Raw genomic sequence first — 25,752 nt, forward strand, 5'->3', positions numbered from 1 at the left:
GCTTGTAAGTCTTTAGTGATAATATACAATTAAAATTGAATTCCGCATAACGGATTTTAGCACTTATGGTGGAAAAAATAGTATTCCCTTGTTAAGAAATACAGCGTCTTCCATTGTTTGTATGTAGGATAGTAGCTCAGTCACTTTTTGAAACAAAGGAGCATATTGCTGCTCCCAGTTTCTTGCTATTACTAGTTTAGTCGCCATCAGAATGTATATGTACAGGTATTTTTGGTCTTTAGAAATTTTGGGAATACTAAGGTGGAGTAAGTATGTTGCTGGGCCTGCACCTAATGGGGGCTCTAGCTGTCTACATAAGTGTAAAACCTGTCTACATAAGTGTAAAAAATCTAAAACTAATTATATTAATGTATAAAAAATGCTTGATATAAAATACAAAAGAAATCAAATTCAATGTGACAATTGTGATTGATGAAGTGTATAGAATAAGAAATGTAATACTGGTTATATTAATGTGTAGAAAATGATTGAGATTAATTCATCATACTTATCCTAACTAAAACATAGAAGATACTCAGACAAAAAGAGACCCAGTGGAGTGGCTCATTAAAAGGCAGCCAAATCCACACATAGATTTAGACCATCAGGATGCATACTTTTCAGTATGTGGATCCAATAAGTCTCCCTCTGTCTGAGTCGGAAAAAACGATTGTATAGATGGGACTTTGGTATAAATTCAATAGGGGTTATAGAAAAACAATTAGTGTCGCCATTATGGGCATTATTACAGTGTCTGGAGACGCTGTGTAACCTGTAGTTATTTTTCATATTGCGTTGATGTTCGGACCACCTTGTGCTGAACCGCCTACAGGTGCGCCCCACATACTGTACCCCACAAATACATGTAAGTAGGTATACTGCATAATTGGATGCACAGCACACGTAGCCAATGATAGTGTAGGATTTCCTGGTAACATTGGATCTAAAAAATTTTTGTTTGTTATCAATAAACTTGCACATCTTACATCTGCTTGACCTACATTTATATGAGCCTGACGGTAATGGTGCGGATTGACTGCAAGAGAGCAGTTTCTTGTGTTTGACCACTTTACTTGGAGCCAACAATGTTTTTAGAGTGGGAGCCCTTCTATAAACTACTCTGGATTTATTTCCTATTTGTTTCTCCAAAATGGGGTCCTTCAACAGGATGTCCCAATGTTTGTTATTAATCTGTTTGATCAAATTATGGTTTGAATTGTACTGAGTTATAAAAAGAGGATGCTTATTAATATTATTGTTTTTTTCTCCTGGTTGAATGGTGGGGCTAGAAAAATATTTGTCCCTATCATCAAACTTGGCCCTTCTATAGCCGTTATCAATAATATGTGCTAGATAGTTTTTCTCTATGAAGCGTTCTCTCAGGATCAAACTTTGGAACTCCTAGTCGGATAAGGAACTACAATTACGACGGACTCTTTTAAATTGCCCATATGGCACATTCCGTTTCCAGGAATAGTAGTGACAACTCTTAAAATCTAGGTAACTGTTACAATCTACTGTCTTAAAGAAGGTGGTTCTAGTGACCCTCCCTTCAGTAAAACAGAGATTCAAATCTAGATATACAATCGATTTATCGTTTATGGCACTCGTGAAAATTAGACCTCTATCGTTGGAATTGAGATGGTCCACAAACAGGTTTGCAGAAGACTGTTCACCTCTCCAAATTACGTACCAAACCTGGTTTTCTTCCAGAAGTTGTTTCTAACAAGAATATTAATCAGGAAATTGTTGTTCCTTCATTATGTCCTAACCCTTCTTCTAAGAAGAAGCGTCTGCTACATAACTTAGATGTAGTACGTGTCTTGAAATTTTATTTACAGGTGACTAAGGATTTTTGTCAAACATCTTCTTTGTTTGTGTTTTTTTTTCTGGAAAACGTAGGGTCAGAAAGCTACGGTTACCTCTCTTTCTTTTTGGCTGAAGAGTATCATACATTTGGCATATTAGACTGCTGGACAGCAGCCTCCTGAAAGAATTACGGCTCATTATACTAGGGCTGTGGCTTCCTCATGGGCATTTAAAAACGATGCTTCTGTTGAACAGATTTGCAAGGCTGCAACTTGGTCGTCTCTTCACACTTTTTCCAAATTTTCCAAATTTGATACATTTGCTTCTTCTGAGGCTGTTTTTGGGAGAAAGGTTCTTCAAGCAGTGGTGCCTTCCGTTTAGGTCCCTGTCTTGTCCCTCCCTTTCATCCGTGTCCTATAGCTTTGGTATTGTATCCCACAAGGATGAAATCCATGGACTAGTCATATCTTGTAAAAGAAAAGGAAATTTATGCTTACCTGATAAATTTCTTTCTTTTACGATATGACGAGTCCACGGCCCACCCTGTTATTTTTATAAAAAGACAGGTATTTATTTTTGTTACACTTCAGTCACCTCTGCTCCTTGGCCTTTCCTTTCTCTTTGTAACTTCGGTCGAATGACTGGAGGGGGAGGGAAGGGAGGGGCTATTTATGCAGCTCTGCTGTGGAGCTCTTTGCCACTTCCTGCTGACCAGGAGGCGATATCCCACAAGTAAGGATGAAATCCGTGGACTCGTCATATCGTAAAATAAATAAATTTATTAGGTAAGCATAAATTTCCTTTTTAGTTTCTCAAGTGTGATATTCCATAAAACATTTTATTTCTTTTCTATGACATGGAGATTCCACAACGTCATTCCAATTAGTAGTGGGATATTCAACTCCTGGCCAGCAGGAGGCGGCAAAGAGCACCCCAGCAAAGCTGTTAAGTCTTAACTTCCCTTACCCATAACCCCCAGTCATTCTCTTTGCCTCTGTCAATGGAGGATGTGCGAAGACGGTCTCTGAATATAGTTAATCATTTTATGGGTACTTTTCCCTGCAAGCAAGGATTTGGGGTCTAGCTGTGTCCATGTCAATCTCTTTAGTAAGAGTTAGAAGGTGGTGAGGTGGTCTTTCCTTTACTTCTTACACTTTGCTACCCCTTTGCAGAAAGCCAGGGTTGGTTACTCTGATCTTTATTTTTCTACAGGTCCCTGACACACCTTAGTAGCTGTCATCTGCCCTGCAGCTGGATCCACAGGTAAGTACTTTTTCCTTCTAGGCACTGAACGACAGCACTTTTGAGGATAATGCTTAAAGTGGATACATTTTGGGACATCTTTATTGACTAAAGAAAAGCTAGTGACTGCCTAACTCAGTCCCCTTGCAGTCACTTCATAAATGAGTTTAAGAGACTTAAAGGGACACTGAACCCAATTTTTTTCTTTCGTGATTCAGATAGAGCATGGTATTTTAAGCAACTTTCTAATTTACTGCTATTATCACTTTTTCTTCATTCTCTTGGTATCTTTATTTGAAATGCAAGAATGTAAGTTTAGATGCCGGCCCATTTTTGGTGAACAACCTGGGTTGTTCTTGCTGATTGGTGGATAAATTGATCCACCAATAAAAAGTGCTATCCAGAGTTCTGAACCAAAATAAAAAGCTTACAAATTGTTTTCAAAGCCTATCTTTTTGTTTTTAAAGAGCCTTTAAATTACTGTGCATTCTCATTAAATCCTTTACAGTGGGAATTTATTTGTTAGCTATGGACTCAGAACAGGATCAGTCCATCTCTTTTGACAAATGTTTATTATGTTTAGAGAACCACATTATTTTGCCTATGCAATTTTGTTCCTCATTTTTAGCTAAGAATTTAAAATGTAAGGACAAATTACTCCCTTCTGAGCCAAGTGTCTCTTAGGATACTGTGTGTTATATTCCTCAGCTCTTTCCTCAAACCTCCCAAGCCTTAGTGGTTTCTCATTATGTGCCTTCTGTTTCTGCACAACCTCCTGGGGGTGTTTATTTACCAGGGGATTTTGCTGCTCAGATTACTTTGGCTGTATCTGCGTCTTTGTCTGCTTTCCCTTCTTCGGGTAAGCGTAAAAGGAAATCTAAACATTTGCCTGCTCAGTTGTTTGATGAGGAAAATACTTCAGTAGCTCCTGAAGGTGAAATCTCAGACACTTAAGCAGAAAAATCTTCAGAATCTGAAGAGGTAAATTTTTAGATTTAAGCTTGAACACCTCCGGTTACTACTGAAGGAGGTTTTAGCTACTTTGGACGAGACTGAATCTTCGGTTGCTGTCAACCCCACAAAGTCTTTTAAACTGGATAGAGTTTATGATTCTCTATCTTCTGAGGAGGTTTTTCCTGTTCCAAGGAAGATGTCTGAAATTATAGCTCAGGAATGGGATAAGCCAGGGGTTTCTTTTTCCCCTTCCCCTGCTTTTAAAAAGATGTTTCCTGTTGTTGACTCTATTTGTGACTTATGGCGCACTGTGCCTAAGTTAAGTAGAAGACGCTATTTTTACTCTTGCTAAGAGATCCACCATTCCTATAGAGGTTAGTTGCTTCTTTAAGAATCCAATGGATAAAAAGCTAGAGGCTTACTTAAAGATGAACATCCATCAAGGATTACAGTGGCAACCTGCAGTGAGTATTGCCACGGTTGCGGGAGCAGCATCTTATTGGTGCGATGCCTTATCTGATCTTATTTCAGAGGAAACTACGGTAGAGGATATCCAAGATAAGATCAAAGCTCTTAAACTAGCCAATCCTTTTATCTGTGATGCCAACATGCAGATAATTAGACTGGGAGCTAAGACGTCTAGTTTCAATGTGCTAGCTCGCAGAGCTCTGTGGTTAAAATCTTGGTCGGCTGATGTTTCTTCAAAGGCCAAGCTTTTGGCTTAACCTTATAAGGGACAGACTCTTTTTGGACCTGGTCTGGTAGAGATCATTTCAGATATTACAGGTGTAAAGGGATCTTTCCTTACTCAGGACAAGAAGAATAGACCTAGGGGTCGTTAGATCTCTAATTTCCGTTCCTTTCTTAACTTTAAGGGACATAAATCCTCCTCTTCTCCTCTTCCAAACCTGATCAATCCAGGTCCACTTGGAAAGCCAGCCAGACAGTCCTGTAACAAAGGAAAACAAAACAAAAATCCTTCCGCTGACTCTAAATCAGCATAATGAGTCCGCCGCCGATCGGAGTTTGGATCAGGTGGGGGCAGGTTTTCTCTTTTTGACAGGCTTGGATACACAATGTCCCAGATCCATGGGCTGTGGACATAGTATCCCAGGGTTACAGATTAGGATTCAAGTCTTGCCCTCCAAGGGGCAGATTTCTCCTGTCAAGATTATCCTCAAACCAGGTAAAGGAGGCCTTCTTAAATTGCGTAAAGGACCCACGGGTTTCCGTGGGTGGAGTTCTCCAGTTCCATCTACAAGGGTGTGCTTCCTAGGAACAATCATAGATTCCTTATCCATGAAGATTTTCCTGACAGATGTCAGAAAATCCAAACTTCTGGCCGCTTGCCTTTCTCCCCAGTCTGCCTTTCATCCAACAGTGGCTCAATGCATGGAGGTGATTGATCTCATGAACATCATTCCTTATGCTTGTTTCCATCTGCAACCACTGCAGCTTTCCATCAATGCAATGGAGACCATTCAGATTCATCACAGATAATAAATGTGGACCCCCTAAGAGACTCTCTCGTGTGGATTTCACAGGAACATCTGTCGTGGGGAACTTGCTTCCCTGAGACCTTCCTGGAGATTGTGACTACGGGTGCTAGCCTGTTAGGCTGGGGAGCGGTTTTGGGGTTCTCTGAAGGCTCAGGGCCTGTGGTCTCGGGAAGAGTTTTCTCTTCCCATAAACATCTTGGAGTTGAGGGCAATCTTCAATACCCTGTCAGCGTAGCCTCAATTATCTTTAGTTTAACAGATTACAGTACGACAACATCACCTCTGTGGCTTTTATCAGCCACCAGGGAGGGACTCGAAGTTCCTTGGCCATGAATGAGGTGACTCTCATTTTGCAGTGGGGCGGAAGCTCAATCTAGTGACTTCCGATTGCAAGAGAGTCAAGATTGATAAGTGTTCAAGTGTGCATTGCAATTGACTACATCAGCAGTATAATTTAGCCTGACATTAAGATTTGACAACGGAGAGATCACCTAGAATAAAAACGGTCAATCAGCCGACGATGCCCATTCTCAACCTATGAGACAAGATAGGGTGGGACTTCCGATATGAAAGGTTTATATCCCCCAAGAACCGGTGGCTTTACGCTTTTGATAAAGCCCGGAGGGGCAAAACGCGTTCAGGGGACTATTGTCAGCGTTTGGGCACTCTAGTTTTAATTTAACTGGCCTGTTTGTCCTCTGTACACTAAATATCTCTGATTCACCTAACTTGTTGTACAGTCTGGGTTGTGCCAGACTTGGCTAGCGTTACAGATCGATACCTTTCCTGAGCACCACTTGATTCATTTTGTTGTAAACACCATACGGTTCACGCCAAGGGAGCGGGTCAATACTAAAATGCCCAACTACTTAAGCGATCACACTTTACTTGTGAGAGTCTTAGAAGTACTATACTGCGAACAATTGATAATTTGTTTGAAAAATCGATACTGAGGACATATACATCGATAGCGACAGCGATTAAGCTGTGTATATTTTATGGATAACTAGTATCAATCACACATTATGCCTATGATCCCCACCTGACACAAAAGAGGAGAATAACTAATAAACATCAGCGCATTGTGTGACAAGATATCCTCTGCATTATATCTTATCACATTGTCAGTATATTTCTGAAAATCTTAGTAGTGCTCTCCAAATAATATATCAGCTTATGGCAGGGTTATAACACAATACAAATAATAATTTTCCTTAAAAATAGAAACCCTTAATCAACATGCATATTCTAGAAACAATACAATTAATATAAATATCTGAATTCTTTTATTTAGTTAATATCCATGAACATTTTTGAAATATATTTGTAATAAAAGGAATATGAAATATTATATGCGCTTGAAAACTATTTAAATATGCTATGCAAAGTTCATACACGCTTATCTTTAAAACCAGCCTTATTTACAAATCTTTTAACATCCAAGCAACAGTGCTTATAATCAATAAGATAATATATATATTCTGCTATTTAACTGCAATTTATCCTAATAGAATATTAATTTAAAATATCAGAACTTGCACAGATGAGTTACTTAGCCAATCAGATACAGGTTTAAACAATATATAGGCTGTGACTACCAATTTAAAATACACTTTATTTTAAATTGTTTTTGCATAAAAACAGGCCAGCTAAGAACTATCCAAAACAATGACACACAGTTTAAAAGTACAATCTGCTTACTATAATTTAACTGTAGTGACTATGCATATAATTTATCTTACCAATAACCTTGTATACATTACCAAATAAACAGCAATCCAGTTTCCAATGTTTCTCAACAGATCCAATTTCACCTCAGAATACCAAAAAGTATAATTTGCAGTCAATGAGTAGAATAGATCAGCTTTGCTTTGAGTATATGGTATTTCTTTCATGTAATTAGCAAGAGTCCATGAGCTAGTGACGTATGGGATATACATTCCTACCAGGAGGGGCAAAGTTTCCCAAACCTCAAAATGCCTACAAATACACCCCTCACCACACCCACAATTCAGTTTTACAAACTTTGCCTCCTATGGAGGTGGTGAAGTAAGTTTGTGCTAGATTCTACGTTGATATGCGCTCCGCAGCAGGTTGGAGCCCGGTTTTCCTCTCAGCGTGCAGTGAATGTCAGAGGGATGTGAGGAGAGTATTGCCTGTTTGAATTCAATGATCTCCTTCTACGGGGTCTATTTCATAGGTTCTCTGTTATCGGTCGTAGAGATTCATCTCTTACCTCCCTTTTCAGATCGACGATATACTCTTATATATATATATACCATTTCCTCTGCTGATTTTCGTTTCAGTACTGGTTTGGCTTTCTACTACATGTAGATGAGTGTCCTGGGGTAAGTAAGTCTTATTTTCTGTGACACTCTAAGCTATGGTTGGGCACTTTTTTAATAAAGTTCTAAATATATGTATTCAAACATTTATTTGCCTTGACTCAGGATGTTCAACATTCCTTATTTTCAGACAGTCATTTTCATATTTGGGATAATGCATTTGAATCAATCATTTTTCTTACCTTAAAAATTTGACTTTTTTTCCCTGTGGGCTGTTAGGCTCGCGGGGGCTGAAAATGCTTCATTTTATTGCGTCATTTTTGGCACGGACTTTTTTGGCGCAAATTTTTTTTTCTGTTTCCGGCGTCATACGTGTCGCCGGAAGTTGCGTCATTTTTTACGTTCTTTTGCGCCAAAAATGTCGGCGTTCCGGACGTGGCGTCATTTTTGGCGCCAAAAGCATTTAGGCGCCAAATAATGTGGGCGTCTTATTTGGCGCTAAAAAAATATGGGCGTCGCTTTTGTCTCCACATTATTTAAGTCTCATTTTTCTTTGCTTCTGGTTGCTAGAAGCTTGTTCCTTGGCATTTTTTCCCATTCCTGAAACTGTCATTTAAGGAATTTGATCAATTTTGCTTTATATGTTGTTTTTTCTATTACATATTGCAAGATGTCTCACGTTGCATCTGAGTCGGAAGATACTTCAGGAAAATCGCTGTCTGGTGCTGGAACTACCAAAGCTAAGTGTATCTGCTGTAAACTTTTGGTAGCTGTTCCTCCAGCTGTTGTTTGTATTAATTGTCATGACAAACTTGTTAATGCAGATAATATTTCCTTTAGTAATGTACCATTACCTGTTGCAGTTCCATCAACATCTAATGTTCAGAGTGTTCCTGATAACATAAGAGATTTTGTTTCTGAATCCATCAAGAAGGCTATGTCTTTTATTCCTCCTTCTAGTAAACATAAAAAATCTTTTAAAACTTCTCTTTATACAGATGAATTTTTAAATGAACATCATCATTCTGATTCTAATGACTCTTCTGGTTCAGAGGATTCTGTCTCAGAGGTTGATGCTGATAAATCTTCATATTTATTTAAAATGAAATTTTTTCGTTCTTTACTTAAAGAAGTTCTAATTGCTTTAGAAATTGAGGATTCTGGTCCTCTTGATACTAAATCTAAACGTTTAGATAAGGTCTTTAAATCTCCTGTGGTTATTCCAGAAGTTTTTCCTGTTCCTGGTGCTATTTCTGAAGTAATTTCCAGAGAATGGAATAATTTGGGTAATTCATTTACTCCTTCTAAACGTTTTAAGCAATTATATCCTGTGCCGTCTGACAGATTAGAATTTTGGGACAAAATCCCTAAAGTTGATGGGGCTATTTCTACCCTTGCTAAACGTACTACTATTCCTACGTCAGATGGTACTTCGTTTAAGGATCCTTTAGATAGGAAAATTGAATCCTTTCTAAGAAAAGCTTATCTGTGTTCAGGTAATCTTCTTAGACCTGCTATATCATTGGCTGATGTTGCTGCAGCTTCAACTTTTTGGTTGGAAACTTTAGCGCAACAAGTAACAGATCATGATTCTCATAATATTATTATTCTTCTTCAACATGCTAATAATTTTATCTGTGATGCCATTTTTGATATTATCAGAGTTGATGTCAGGTTTATGTCTCTAGCTATTTTAGCTAGAAGAGCTTTATGGCTTAAAACTTGGAATGCTGATATGTCTTCTAAATCAACTCTACTTTCCATTTCTTTCCAGGGTAACAAATTATTTGGTTCTCAGTTGGATTCTATTATCTCAACTGTTACTGGTGGGAAAGGAACTTTTTTACCACAGGATAAAAAATCTAAGGGTAAAAACAGGGCTAATAATCGTTTTCGTTCCTTTCGTTTCAACAAAGAACAAAAGCCTGATCCTTCATCCTCAGGAGCAGTTTCAGTTTGGAAACCATCTCCAGTCTGGAATAAATCCAAGCCTTCTAGAAAAGCAAAGCCAGCTTCTAAGTCCACATGAAGGTGCGGCCCTCATTCCAGCTCAGCTGGTAGGGGGCAGGTTACGTTTTTTCAAAGAAATTTGGATCAATTCTGTTCCCGTGTCCCCCCAGTAAATCCAGTGAAAGCTCAAGCATTTCTGAAATGTGTTTCAGATCTAGAGTTGGCTGGAGTAATTATGCCAGTTCCAGTTCTGGAACGGGGGCTGGGGTTTTATTCAAATCTCTTCATTGTACCAAAGAAGGAGAATTCCTTCAGACCAGTTCTGGATCTAAAAATATTGAATCGTTATGTAAGGATACCAACGTTCAAAATGGTAACTGTAAGGACTATCTTGCCTTTTGTTCAGCAAGGGCATTATATGTCCACAATAGATTTACAGGATGCATATCTGCATATTCCGATTCATCCAGATCATTATCAGTTCCTGAGATTCTCTTTCCTGGACAAACATTACCAGTTTGTGGCTCTGCCGTTTGGCCTAGCTACAGCTCCAAGAATTTTTTCAAAGGTTCTCGGTGCCCTTCTGTCTGTAATCAGAGAACAGGGTATTGTGGTATTTCCTTATTTGGACGATATCTTGGTACTTGCTCAGTCTTCACATTTAGCAGAATCTCATACGAATCGACTTCTGTTGTTTCTTCAAGATCATGGTTGGAGGATCAATTCACTAAAAAGTTCATTGATTCCTCAGACAAGGGTAACCTTTCTGGGTTTCCAGATAGATTCAGTGTCCATGACTCTGTCTTTAACAGACAAGAGACGTCTAAAATTGATTTCAGCTTGTCGAAACCTTCAGTCACAATCATTCCCTTCGGTAGCCTTATGCATGGAAATTCTAGGTCTTATGACTGCTGCATCGGATGCAATCCCCTTTGCTCGTTTTCACATGCGACCTCTTCAGCTCTGTATGCTGAATCAATGGTGCAGGGATTACACAAAGATATCTCAATTAATATCTTTAAAACCGATTGTACGACACTCTCTAACGTGGTGGACAGATCACTTTCGTTTAATTCAGGGGGCTTCTTTTGTTCTTCCGACCTGGACTGTAATTTCAACAGATGCAAGTCTTACAGGTTGGGGAGCTGTGTGGGGATCTCTGACGGCATAAGGAGTTTGGGAATCTCAGGAGGTGAGATTACTGATCAATATTTTGGAACTCCGTGCAATTTTCAGAGCTCTTCAGTCTTGGCCTCTTCTGAAGAGAGAATCGTTCATTTGTTTTCAGACAGACAATGTCACAACTGTGGCATACATCAATCATCAAGGAGGGACTCACAGTCCTCTGGCTATGAAAGAAGTATCTCGAATTCTGGTTAGGGCGGAATCCAGCTCCTGTCTAATCTCTGCGGTTCATATCCCAGGTATAGACAATTGGGAAGCGGATTATCTCAGTCGCCAAACGTTGCATCCGGGCGAATGGTCTCTTCACCCAGAGGTATTTCTTCAGATTGTTCAAATGTGGGAACTTTCAGAAATAGATCTGATGGCGTATCATCTAAACAAGAAACTTCCCAGGTATCTGTCCAGATCCAGGGATCCTCAGGCGGAGGCAGTGGATGCATTATCACTTCCTTGGAAGTATCATCCTGCCTATATCTTTCCGCCTCTAGTTCTTCTTCCAAGAGTAATCTCCAAGATTCTGAAGGAATGCTCGTTTGTTCTGCTGGTAGCTCCGGCATGGCCTCACAGGTTTTGGTATGCGGATCTTGTCCGGATGGCCTCTTGCCATCCGTGGACTCTTCCGTTAAGACCAGACCTTCTGTCGCAAGGTCCTTTTTTTCCATCAGGATCTCAAATCCTTAAATTTAAAGGTATGAAGATTGAACGCTTGATTCTTGGTCAAAGAGGTTTCTCTGACTCTGTGATTAATACTATGTTACAGGCTCGTAAATCTGTATCTAGAGAGATATATTATAGAGTCTGGAAGACTTATATTTCTTGGTGTCTTTCTCATCATTTTTCTTGGCATTCTTTTAGAATTCCGAGAATTTTACAGTTTCTTCAGGATGGTTTAGATAAAGGTTTGTCCGCAAGTTCTTTGAAAGGACAAATCTCTGCTCTTTCTGTTCTTTTTCACAGAAAGATTGCTAATCTTCCTGATATTCATTGTTTTGTACAAGCTTTGGTTCATATAAAACCTGTCATTAAGTCAATTTCTCCTCCTTGGAGTTTGAATTTGGTTCTGGGGGCTCTTCAAGCTCCTCCTTTTGAACCCATGTATTCATTGGACATTAAATTACTTTCTTGGAAAGTTTTGTTCCTTTTGGCGATCTCTTCTGCCAGAAGAGTCTCTGAATTATCTGCTCTTTCTTGTGAGTCTCCTTTTCTAATTTTTCATCAGGATAAGGCGGTGTTGCTAACTTCTTTTGAATTTTTACCTAAGGTTGTGAATTCCAACAACATTAGTAGAGAAATTGTGGTTCCCTCATTATGTCCTAATCCTAAGAATTCTAAGGAGAAATCGTTGCATTCTTTGGATGTTGTTAGAGCTTTGAAATATTATGTTGAAGCTACTAAGTCTTTCCGAAAGACTTCTAGTCTATTTGTCATCTTTTCCGGTTCTAGAAAAGGCCAGAAAGCTTCTGCCATTTCTTTGGCATCTTGGTTGAAATCTTTAATTCATCATGCCTATGTCGAGTCGGGTAAAACTCTGCCTCAAAGGATTACAGCTCATTCTACTAGGTCAGTTTCTACTTCCTGGGCGTTTAGGAATGAAGCTTCGGTTGATCAGATTTGCAAAGCAGCAACTTGGTCCTCTTTGCATACTTTTACTAAATTCTACCATTTTTATGTATTTTCTTCTTCTGAAGCAGTTTTTGGTAGAAAAGTACTTCAGGCAGCGGTTTCAGTTTGAATCTTCTGTTTGTTTTTCATTAAACTTTATTTTGGGTGTGGATTATTTTCAGCAGGAATTGGCTGTCTTTATTTTATCCCTCCCTCTTTAGTGACTCTTGCGTGGAAAGATCCACATCTTGGGTAGTCATTATCCCATACGTCACTAGCTCATGGACTCTTGCTAATTACATGAAAGAAAACATAATTTATGTAAGAACTTACCTGAAATTCATTTCTTTCATATTAGCAAGAGTCCATGAGGCCCACCCTTTTTTGTGGTGGTTATGATTTTTTTGTATAAAGCACAATTATTCCAATTCCTTATTTTATATGCTTTCGCACTTTTTTCTTATCACCCCACTTCTTGGCTATTCGTTAAACTGATTTGTGGGTGTGGTGAGGGGTGTATTTGTAGGCATTTTGAGGTTTGGGAAACTTTGCCCCTCCTGGTAGGAATGTATATCCCATACGTCACTAGCTCATGGACTCTTGCTAATATGAAAGAAATGAATTTATCAGGTAAGTTCTTACATAAATTATGTTTTCACGCCAGCATCCAATTACCAGTCAGCTCAGCCAAAATCTGTCTCTCTATGTTTGCAATCACTTTATATGGGTTCTCCTCACTTGTGAAATTGGAAACGCCCCAAAACGGAAACCTTGTTTCGGATTGGCCCTGGTGCTTGTCCCTGGTCCGCCCTTAGAGTTGAAACATTTTTACCATGGCAACGTATCTTTTGGACAGTTAAATTCCCTTAACTGTCCTACCAATATTGGCCCTTAGGTGGCAGCAGATATCCAGACAAAACAATTTCACCTTTAAAATTTCTAAGCATTTTTAAGCAAGTTAATTATTCTCATAAAATGGTTATTTAATCAGATCACACTCTCTGCATTAATCATATATAATCCCAATTACAGATGGGTAATATTAGATTTTTTTTTCTTATTATTCTGATACCAAATATGTTATATTATTAACATTTTATTATATTAAGGCATTTTAATACTGCTAATTATTATCTTAAAATGCATTATAATTTTATCAGTATCCTGGTATTTCTATAGAAATAACAGCCTATTTTTATATTTCCAATAGTTCTGTCTGCATTGTGTTCTCTACGATCCATCTGAAAAATAGAAAATTTATGTTATATATATGCACTTCAAATATGGGATTATTAAAATGGCTATTTAATCTATACTAATTCTGAATTTATTTCTTATATAAATATCCCATGCAGCAATTATCTATTAATACAATGCGTTTATATTTATTATCATATAAAAGACCGTCACATATCCATTAAAAATAAATATATATTTTCTTATAATTCTGAAATGTATTTTACTTGCCTATAACATAGTTTTAAAATTTTATTGTGAGCCATTTGCTTTCTCTGTTATCCTAACCCCAGACGTATGTTTAACATCTTGTATATTCCAGTGTTAGTAGCCACACAGCATGAGCCACTCAACAAATCTGTGCTAATTATCAGTCCCTTTTGAAGAATGTTTGCATCTTTCACATCTCTTCAGACAGATCGGCATCTCCATTGGAGGAAGCCCATATATGGGCATGTATCCTGATCTAGGTATCAGAATGCTGTCTTTTAACATTGGTTCCCAGGCAATCACACAGATGGTTTCTGAAACTGTGTTAATTTTCAGTTCCTTGTGGTTATACAATTGCATAATTTAGCATATTGAGTGTGGGAGATCTCTTAGAAACAATCCTTTGTTCTACAAACAATGTGCACATCCACAGACTTATTAAATAAAGACAAATATACTTCTATATATTATTTAATAATATTTCAAATACCTTGACAGCATTGGCTGGAAAAGTAAAATAGACTCAATTATACAGAGAGGGCAATAATAAAAACTCTATTTATAGATATTAATATAAAATTGAGCATGTGGCCGAATGATAGATCATAAAACGTTCATTGATGTGCATCTATAGTATTAAGTAATACCGATAACGCAAATATTGTGGTTACTATTGTTGCCAACAGATACTGTATGTTTAAAGCATTACAAGCTACACATTATGCCATTTATAGTAACAGCGCATGGAATATAAATAACATAAATGTACTGACAGCAATATTTAATCAAACACTTTCTTCTAATGTCATTTATATAATATAGAGGAATAGAGAGTACATCTATTCAGACTCGGCCACCAACTTCATTTTAACGAACCTCTCACAACTTCAGGTTAATTCAAACTTATATTTTTAAAGATCACACGTGTAACACTGAGGGGCTTATGAGCTTCATGTGTAAGAAATTATCTCCGGCCGGAACAGCGATTGCACAGTTCAAATACTAGTTTTTGGTATTCTCTTACAAATTCGCTGACCTATAATTGAGAGCTCTTATCTATATTAGCGCTGCCCATTGAGGGCTTATTTAAGCCTAGTGCCAGAGTGAGTTCAGCAGTTCACCTCAGACTAGTGGCCATGGAATGGAAACAGTATCGTTATATTTAATTAGCAGCTAATAATGTACACAACAGCTGCCACAAAGAGACCTGTAATACTCAGAGCGATTATGTGAATTATTGTGGGTGAAGTGTACACAGATTTATAGGAAGGCCTGGATATATAATTAGACTCCCAACTTTATTTACTTTCTCATAAATCACATGAGTCAGTGGGTGTGTTACCCTTATTTTATCATTAAGACAATAAAAGTTAGATTTTAAACTTTTTTTGGGACTATACTGCCCAATAGTCAGGGCCCAGAGTGCTGTTTTGTGCATACTTTTTGAGTGAGCAAACATTATTCTTAGGCGCTACCCCCCCCCACCTTTTTGTTTAAAACATCACCTCAGTGGCTTTTATCAACCACCAGGGAGGGACTCGGAGTTCCTTGTCAATGAAGGAGGTGACTCGCATTCTGCAGTGGGCAGAAGCTCACAATTGTCTCCTATCTGCCATCCACATTCCAGGAGTGGACAATTGGGAGGCAGATTTTCTGAGCAGACAGACCTTTCATCCCGGGGAGTGGGCTCTCTATCCGGAAGTGTTCTCTCAGAAAACCCTCAGGTGGGGGTTCCAAAGTTGGATCTAATGGTGTCCCGCCAAAATGACAAGGTTCCAAAGTACGGTTCAAGGTCAAGAGATCCTCAGGCCGTTCTGATAGATGCTCTAGCGGTTCCCTTGGTGTTCTCTCTGGCATATCTGTTTTCTCTGTTTGCTCTCCTTCTACTAGTCATTGTTTGTATCAAACAGGAGAGAGCATCGGTAATCCTAATCGCTCCTGCATGGCGGCCTCTGGTTCGCGGATCTAGTAAGGATGTCATTTCTACCTCCTTGGAGGTTACCTTTGAGGAATGACCTTCTAATTCAGGGTCCTTTCCCCCATCCAAACCTGGATTCTCTAAAGCTGACTGCTTGGAGATTGAACGCCTAGTTCTGTCTAGACGTGGTTTTTCTGAAGCGTTCATTGATACTATGCTTCAGGCTCACAAACCTGTTACTCGCAAGATTTACCATAAAGTATGGCTTAAATATCTTTATTGGTGCGAATCTAAGGGTTTCTCCTGGAGCCGGGTTCGCATTCCCCATATTTTATCTTTTCTTCAGGATGGCTGCATTATCTATACTTTTGCACAAATGTCTGACACACTTATTAGATGTTCAAGCTTTTGTACAGGTCCTGGTCAGAATCAGGCCTGTGTTTAAACCTGTTGCTCCTCCTTGGAGCCTTATCCTAGTTCTTAAAGTTTTGCAGCAGGCTGCGTTTGAGCCGATGCATGTTGTTGATATCAAATTATTATCTTGGAAGGTTTTGTTTCTCCTTGCTATTTCTTCTGCTCGCAGAATTTCTGAGCTTTCAGGTCTGCAATGTGATTCCTCGTACCAAGGCGGTCCTTCGTACTACATTGGGTTTTCTCCCTAAGATGGTGTCGGATCGAAACCTTAATCAAGAAATTGTAGTTCCTTCTTTTTGTCCTAATCCTTTTTCTCATAAGGAACGTCTTTTGCATAACTTGGATGTTGTGCGTGCTCTAAAGTTTTACCTTCAAGCTACTTAAGATTTTAGGCAATCTTCTACCCTGTTTGTTCTTTTCTCTGGAAAGTGTAAAGGTCAGAAGGCCACTTTTACTACTCTTTGCCTCTGGTTAAGAAGTATTATTAGTTTGGCTTTATGAGACTGCTGGACAGCAGCCGCCTGAGCGAATTAGTGCTCATTCCACTAGAGCTGTCTCCTCTTCTTTGGGTTTTCAAAAATGAAGCTTCTGTGGAACAGATTTGCAAGGCGGCAACTTGGTCCTCTTTGCATACTTTTTCCAAATTCTACAAATTTGATTATTTTTCCTCGGCTGAGGCATCTTTTGGGGGAAAGGTTCTTCAAGTGGTGGTGCTCTCTGTTTAGGTCATCCTGCCTTTTTCTCCCTCCCTGGGTATTGGTTCCCACTAGTAATTGGAATGATGTTGTGGACTCTCCATGTCATAGGAACGAAAACAAAATGTATGCTTACCTTTTTAATTATAATTCGGCAGTTTTTTTTGAGTAAACCTCGGGCACCTTTTTCACCCTTGTGTTTTTTCTTTTTCCATTTCCTTTGGATGAATGACTGGGGGTTATGGGTAAGGGAAGTTACACTTAACAGCTTTGCTGGGGTGCTCTTTGCCTCCTGTTGCTGGCCAGAAGTAAATATCCCACTAGTAATTGGAATGACGTTGTTGACTCTCCATGTCCGGAAAGAAAGAAATTTATCAGATAAGCATAAATTTTGTTTTTTAAAATAGGTTGAATTAACATTTACTAGTAGAAGAATGGCGTTATATAGATTTTATTAATATTATTTTAAATGTGGTCAATTATTCTGACATTCCTTTTTTAAAAAAAATAATATATATATATGGACCAATTATATTGGCATTAAGAAGATTAAGGTCATGCTTTGCTTTGCTGTGATCTCATGAGATTTCACAGTAAAATTCCTTAAACTGAATAGGAAAATAACTTTGTTGTTCCTGCACATGCCAGATGCACACTTCCTTGCAAGTCCTGGAACTAGCATCCATTGCTTTTTTTACATAGAGATGGTCAGGTGATATTTTCTAGTCTGCTTTTTTTTCTTTTGTTAAACCATGTTTTTTATGTGTATGTGTAAAGGGGATTGCAAACATATATTTGTATCAAAATGGACATTGATAGCCTCTTGTCAAATAGATTTGGAAAGGGTCCATATTACAGGTACAAACCCCTTTATCCAAACTGCTTGTGACCTGAATAGGTTTGAATTTCAAAATAGCTGTATATTTGCATCTGTAAAATGGTTCAGCTTGGAAGGGTGATGGGACCAAGTGTAAACAATATCATATGTCATTTAGGCAATGTTTACATGTCATAGCTTCTACATGCAGCCTAAAGGTAGTTTTATGTAACTTTTTACCGTCAGCAAGAAAGTACTGTAATCCGAAAGGTGTTAGTTTTAAATAAATATACACTAGCATTTGCATTTAAAAAAATTGCCTAAGATTGTGACTTATTAGCAGGGAAAAAATTATTTAAGCCTGGATTTTGAAATAATTCCAGATTTTGTAACCCTGGATTTGGGGGTTTGTGCCTGTAGAAGCGTATATTAATTAGATATGTGCATTTGGCAGTTTCGTTCACTGCCGAATGTGGAAAAAGGCGGATGCTTGTGGCATTCAGCAATTTTCAGGGCCAGTTTTATTCTTGTGAAAGTGCAACACACAAAGATCCGGATTTTCATAGGTTTTTATGTGTTGTACTTTTCACAAGAATACATTTGGCTCCAAAAAGAGCTAAATGCTGTGTGATTTAAACTGCTGAATACACATATCTAATATTAATCAAAATGTGGCTAGTTAAAGGGACAGTCTACTCCTAGAATTTTTATTGTTTAAAAATATAGATAATCTCTTTATTACCCATTCCCCAGTTTTGCTTAACCAACACAGTTATATCAATATACATTTTACCTCTGATTACCTTGTATCAGTGCTGATTCTTAGGTAACTTCAAGGGAGGTAGCACAATGTTGTCTTTGGCACAAATGAACTAGCGCTGTCTAGGTTTTAAAAACTGTTTAAAATGCACAGAGATAAGAGGCGGCCTTCAAGGGCTTAGAAATTAGCATATGAGCCTGCCTAGGTTTAGTTTTTAACAAAATACCAAGAGAAGAAAGCAAATTAAATGATAAAAGTAAATTGGAAAGTTGATTAAAGTTGCATATCCTATCTGAGTCTAGACTGTCCCTTTTAAAGCACAGCATTTAAAAAAATGTATATAAAATAAAAAGCGTGTATAATATAAACAAATTGTTACAAGGATTGTCTAATTATTTTCTTTTGTTTCATGTAGCAAGACAACCTTGGAACCCAGTTTAGCCATATGAGTCTTGCCAGACAGCCTTCTACTGAAACGTCAGATGCTCATTCGACTATGTTTCAGTCTACCTTGGTGCTTCAACCCCCTCAGCAGTCTGGTTATATTGTGGCACCCACACCACCACCTCCTCTAGGACAGTCTGTTCCTCCTGCAAACTACTCCAACCACAGCCAGCCAATGCTTCCGCAGCAAGGGTTTGTGCAGCAATCACTTCAACAGGTATTTTTATTTAGGCAGATTTATTATAGAAATTAGATGCTGCTGCTGTTATCAATTTTATATAAAATAAAATTTTATATATATATATATATATATATATATATATATATATATATATATATATATATATATAAAAGCAATTGCCTTCATAAAAAATAAAAGGTTTTCCACAGTAATACATTCTAGGACTTTCCTTTAAAGTGCCTCTTAACTATTATTTATATTATCTCCTTTGTTGTGACCAGTTAAAGGGACATAATACTCATATACTAAATCACTTTAAACTGATGCAGTATAACTGTAAAAAGCTGACCGGAAAATATCACCTGAGCATCTCTATGTAATAAAGGAAGATATTTTTTCAGCTATACTGCATCACTTTCAAATGTTTAAACATTTAGGTATTATGGCCCTTTAAGGACAAATGCAAAAGAGCTGCTACACTGATCAGTGAACTACTGTGTTAAATGTAGCATGGTTAGGCTTCTGAAATCTGGAGAATTTTCTTCATCCTCTCTGGGGAATTGTGGGGGATCAAACTGCAAGATTTTTCTTTAATCTTGCAATACATTAACGTACCATCAAAGTGTGAATATTTTTTGCTGCAATCTTCTTAATAAAGTTGAATTAATCCTAACTTGTTAAAGGACCAGTCAACACTGTGTAGATTTGCATAATCAGCAAATGTAAGATAACAAGACAATGCAATAGCACTTAGTCTGAACTTCAAATGAGTAGTAGATTTCTCCAACATAGGTGTGTCCGGTCCACGGCGTCATCCTTACTTGTGGGATATTCTCTTCCCCAACAGGAAATGGCAAAGAGCCCAGCAAAGCTGGTCACATGATCCCTCCTAGGCTCCGCCTACCCCAGTCATTCTCTTTGCCGTTGTACAGGCAACATCTCCACGGAGATGGCTTAGAGTTTTTTAGTGTTTAACTGTAGTTTTTCATTATTCAATCAAGAGTTTGTTATTTTCAAATAGTGCTGGTACGTACTATTTACTCAGAAACAGAAAAGAGATGAAGAATTCTGTTTGTATGAGGAAAATGATTTTAGCAACCGTAACTAAAATCCATGGCTGTTCCACACAGGACTGTTGAGAGCAATTAACTTCAGTTGGGGGAACAGTTTGCAGTCTCTTGCTGCTTGAGGTATGACACATTCTAACAAGACGATGTAATGCTGGAAGCTGTCATTTTCCCTATGGGATCCGGTAAGCCATGTTTATTACGATTGTAAATAAGGGCTTCACAAGGGCTTGTTTAAACTGTAGACTTTTTTTGGGCTAAATCGATTGATACCCTTGTCAGCGTAAGCGTGGCTGCTCTGTTTTAGTTACTGAAGAGCATGACGACGCTGATATTAATATCTCTGAAGGGCCCCTAACCCAATCTGAGGGGGCCAGGGAGGTTTTGTCTGAGGGAGAAATTTCTGATTTAGGGAACATTTCTCAGCAGGCTGAATCTGATGTGATTACATTTAAATTTAAATTGGAACATCTCCGCATTTTGCTTAAGGAGGTATTATCCACTCTGGATGATTGTGAAAATTTAGTCATCCCAGAGAAACTATGTAAAATGGACAAGTTCCTAGAGGTGCCGGGGCTCCCAGAAAACGCTGTTTGGTCCTGACTTGAAAGAGATTATCTCTGATATCACTGGGGGTAAGGGCCACGCCCTTCCTCAGGATCGGCCCTTCAAGGCAAAAAATAGACCTAATTTTCGTCCCTTTCGTAATAACGGACCAGCCCAAGGTGCTACGTCCTCTAAGCAAGAGGGTAATACTTCTCAGGCCAAGCCAGCTTGGAGACCAATGCAAGGCTGGAACAAGGGAAAGCAGGCCAAGAAACCTGCCACTGCTACCAAGACAGCATGAAATATTGGCCCCCGATCCGGGACCGGATCTGGTGGGGGGCAGACTCTCTCTCTTCGCTCAGGCTTGGGCAAGAGATGTTCTGGATCCTTGGGCGCTAGAAATAGTCTCCCAGGGTTATCTTCTGGAATTCAAGGGACTTCCCCCAAGGGGGAGGTTCCACAAGTCGCAGTTGTCTTCAGACCACATAAAAAGACAGGCGTTCTTACATTGTGTAGAAGACCTGTTAAAAATGGGAGTGATTCATCCTGTTCCATTAAGAGAACAAGGGATGGGGTTCTACTCCAATCTGTTCATAGTTCCCAAAAAAGAGGGAACGTTCAGACCAATCCTAGATCTCAAGATCTTAAACAAATTTCTCAAGGTCCCATCGTTCAAGATGGAAACCATTCGAACTATCCTTCCTTCCATCCAGGAAGGTCAATTTATGACCACGGTGGATTTAAAGGATGCGTATCTACATATTCCTATCCACAAGGAACATCATCGGTTCCTAAGGTTTGCATTCCTGGACAAACATTACCAGTTCGTGGCGCTTCCTTTCGGATTAGCCACTGCTCCAAGGATTTTCACAAAGGTACTAGGGTCCCTTCTAGCGGTGCTTAGACCAAGGGGCATTGCAGTAGTACCTTACCTGGACGACATTCTGATTCAAGCGTCGTCCCTTCCTCAAGCAAAGGCTCACACGGACATTGTCCTGGCCTTTCTCAGATCTCACGGCTGGAAAGTGAACGTGGAAAAGAGTTCTCTATCCCCGTCAACAAGGGTTCCCTTCTTGGGAACAATTATAGACTCCTTAGAAATGAGGATCTTTCTAACAGAGGCCAGAAAAACAAAGCTTCTGGACTCTTGTCGGATACTTCATTCCGTTCCTCTTCCTTCCATAGCTCAGTGCATGGAAGTGATCGGGTTGATGGTGGCGGCGATGGACATAGTTCCTTTTGCGCGCATTCATCTAAGACCATTACAACTGTGCATGCTCAGTCAGTGGAATGGGGACTATACAGACTTGTCTCCGAAGATACAAGTAAATCAGAGGACCAGAGACTCACTCCGTTGGTGGCTGTCCCTGGACAATCTGTCTCAAGGGATGATGTTCCACAGACCAGAGTGGGTCATTGTCACGACCGACGCCAGTCTGATAGGCTGGGGCGCGGTCTGGGGATCCCTGAAAGCTCAGGGTCTTTGGTCTCGGGAAGAATCTCTTCTACCGATAAATATTCTGGAACTGAGAGCGATATTCAATGCGCTCCAGGCCTGGCCCCAGCTTGCGAGGACCAGGTTCATACGGTTTCAATCAGACAACATGACGACTGTTGCGTACATCAACCATCAGGGGGGAACAAGGAGTTCCCTAGCGATGGAAGAAGTAACCAAAATTATTCTTTGGGCGGAGTCTCACTCCTGCCACCTGTCTGCTATCCACATCCCAGGAGTGGAAAATTGGGAAGCGGATTTTCTGAGTCGTCAGACATTGCATCCGGGGGAGTGGGAACTCCATCCGGAAATCTTTGCCCAAGTCACTCACCTGTGGGGCATTCCAGACATGGATCTGATGGCCTCTCGTCAGAACTTCAAAGTTCCTTGCTACGGGGCCAGATCCAGGGATCCCAAGGCGGCTCTAGTGGATGCACTAGTAGCACCTTGGACCTTCAAACTAGCTTATGTGTTCCCGCCATTTCCTCTCATCCCCAGGCTGATAGCCAGGATCAAGCAGGAGAGGGCGTCGGTGATCTTGATAGCTCCTGCGTGGCCACGCAGGACTTGGTATGCAGATCTGGTGAATATGTCATCGGCTCCACCTTGGAAGCTACCTTTGAGACGAGACCTTCTTGTTCAGGGTCCGTTCGAACATCCGAATCTGGTTTCACTCCAGCTGACTGCTTGGAGATTGAACGCTTGATTTTATCGAAGCGAGGATTCTCAGATTCTGTGATCGATACTCTTGTTCAGGCCAGAAAGCCTGTGACTAGAAAGATTTACCACAAAATTTGGAAAAAATATATCTGTTGGTGTGAATCTAAAGGATTCCCTTGGGACAAGGTTAAGATTCCTAGGATTCTATCCTTCCTTCAAGAAGGATTGGAAAAAGGATTATCTGCAAGTTCCCTGAAGGGACAGATTTCTGCCTTGTCGGTATTACTTCACAAAAAGCTGGCAGCTGTGCCAGATGTTCAAGCCTTTGTTCAGGCTCTGGTTAGAATCAAGCCTGTTTACAAACCTTTGACTCCTCCTTGGAGTCTCAATTTAGTTCTTTCAGTTCTTCAGGGGGTTCCGTTTGAACCCTTACATTCCGTTGATATTAAGTTATTATCTTGGAAAGTTTTGTTTTTAGTTGCGATTTCTTCTGCTAGAAGAGTCTCAGAATTATCTGCTCTGCAGTGTTCTCCTCCTTATCTGGTGTTCCATGCAGATAAGGTGGTTTTACGTACTAAACCTGGTTTCTCCAACATAGGTGTGTCCGGTCCACGGCGTCATCCTTACTTGTGGGATATTCTCTTCCCCAACAGGAAATGGCAAAGAGCCCAGCAAAGCTGGTCACATGATCCCTCCTAGGCTCCGCCTACCCCAGTCATTCTCTTTGCCGTTGTACAGGCAACATCTCCACGGAGATGGCTTAGAGTTTTTTAGTGTTTAACCAATCTGAGGGGGCCAGGGAGGTTTTGTCTGAGGGAGAAATTACTGATTTAGGGAACATTTCTCAGCAGGCTGAATCTGATGTGATTACATTTAAATTTAAATTGGAACATCTCCGCATTTTGCTTAAGGAGGTATTATCCACTCTGGATGATTGTGAAAATTTAGTCATCCCAGAGAAACTATGTAAAATGGACAAGTTCCTAGAGGTGCCGGGGCTCCCAGAAGCTTTTCCTATACCCAAGCGGGTGGCGGACATTGTTAATAAAGAATGGGAAAGGCCCGGTATTCCTTTCGTCCCTCCCCCCATATTTAAAAAATTGTTTCCTATGGTCGACCCCAGAAAGGACTTATGGCAGTCAGTCCCCAAGGTCGAGGGAGCGGTTTCTACTTTAAACAAACGCACCACTATTCCCATAGAGGATAGTTGTGCTTTCAAAGATCCTATGGATAAAAAATTAGAAGGTTTGCTTAAAAAGATGTTTGTTCAGCAGGGTTACCTTCTACAACCCATTTCATGCATTGTCCCTGTCACTACTGCCGCATATTTCTGGTTTGATGAACTGCTTAAGGTGCTCGATAGTGACTCTCCTCCTTATGAGGAGATTATGGACAGAATCAATGCTCTCAAATTGGCTAATTCTTTCACTCTAGACGCCTCTTTGCAATTGGCTAAGTTAGCGGCTAAGAACTCTGGGTTTGCTATTGTGGCGCGCAGAGCGCTTTGGTTGAAATCTTGGTCGGCTGATGCGTCTTCCAAGAACAAGCTACTAAACATTCCTTTCAAGGGGAAAACGTTGTTTGGTCCTGACTTGAAAGAGATTATCTCTGATATCACTGGGGGTAAGGGCCACGCCCTTCCTCAGGATCGGCCTTTCAAGGCAAAAAATAGACCTAATTTTCGTCCTTTTTGTAAAAACGGACCAGCCCAAGGTGCTACGTCCTCTAAGCAAGAGGGTAATACTGCTCAGGCCAAGCCAGCTTGGAGACCAATGCAAGGCTGGAACAAGGGAAAGCAGGCCAAGAAACCTGCCACTGCTACCAAGACAGCATGAAATATTGGCCCCCGATCCGGGACCGGATATGGTGGGGGGCAGACTCTCTCTCTTCGCTCAGGCTTGGGCAAGAGATGTTCTGGATCCTTGGGCGCTAGAAATAGTCTCCCAGGGTTATCTTCTGGAATTCAAGGGACTTCCCCCAAGGGGGAGGTTCCACAGGTCGCAGTTGTCTTCAGACCACATAAAAAGACAGGCGTTCTTACATTGTGTAGAAGACCTGTTAAAAATGGGAGTGATTCATCCTGTTCCATTAAGAGAACAAGGGATGGGGTTCTACTCCAATCTGTTCATAGTTCCCAAAAAAGAGGGAACGTTCAGACCAATCCTAGATCTCAAGATCTTAAACAAATTTCTCAAGGTCCCATCGTTCAAGATGGAAACCATTCGAACTATCCTTCCTTCCATCCAGGAAGGTCAATTCATGACCACGGTGGATTTAAAGGATGCGTATCTACATATTCCTATCCACAAGGAACATCATCGGTTCCTAAGGTTTGCATTTCTGGACAAACATTACCAGTTCGTGGCGCTTCCTTTCGGATTAGCCACTGCTCCAAGGATTTTCACAAAGGTACTAGGGTCCCTTCTAGCGGTGCTAAGACCAAGGGGCATTGCAGTAGTACCTTACCTGGACGACATTTTGATTCAAGCGTCGTCCCTTCCTCAAGCAAAGGCTCACACGGACATTGTCCTGGCCTTTCTCAGATCTCACGGCTGGAAAGTGAACGTGGAAAAGAGTTCTCTATCCCCGTCAACAAGGGTTCCCTTCTTGGGAACAATTATAGACTCCTTACAAATGAGGATCTTTCTAACAGAAGCCAGAAAAACAAAGCTTCTGGACTCTTGTCGGATACTTCATTCCGTTCCTCTTCCTTCCATAGCTCAGTGCATGGAAGTGATCGGGTTGATGGTGGCGGCGATGGACATAGTTCCTTTTGCGCGCAT

At 39.9% G+C, this 25,752-nt stretch overlaps 1 protein-coding gene across 8 annotated transcripts in view; it reads left to right on the plus strand.

Annotated features, from left to right (window-relative positions):
• The window catches only part of R3HDM1 (R3H domain containing 1), a 546,502-nt gene that overhangs the window by 398,864 nt on the left and 121,886 nt on the right, over window positions 1-25,752 (plus strand). For all 8 annotated transcript variants that reach the window (XM_053698247.1, XM_053698246.1, XM_053698242.1 and 5 more), the window contains one exon: window positions 18,992-19,237. In XM_053698247.1, the coding sequence (XP_053554222.1) occupies window positions 18,992-19,237 (246 nt within the window). The remainder of the gene's footprint in view (window positions 1-18,991; window positions 19,238-25,752) is intronic.

Source organism: Bombina bombina, chromosome 1 (genome assembly GCF_027579735.1).
Source record: "Bombina bombina isolate aBomBom1 chromosome 1, aBomBom1.pri, whole genome shotgun sequence".
Classification (NCBI taxonomy): domain Eukaryota; kingdom Metazoa; phylum Chordata; class Amphibia; order Anura; family Bombinatoridae; genus Bombina; species Bombina bombina.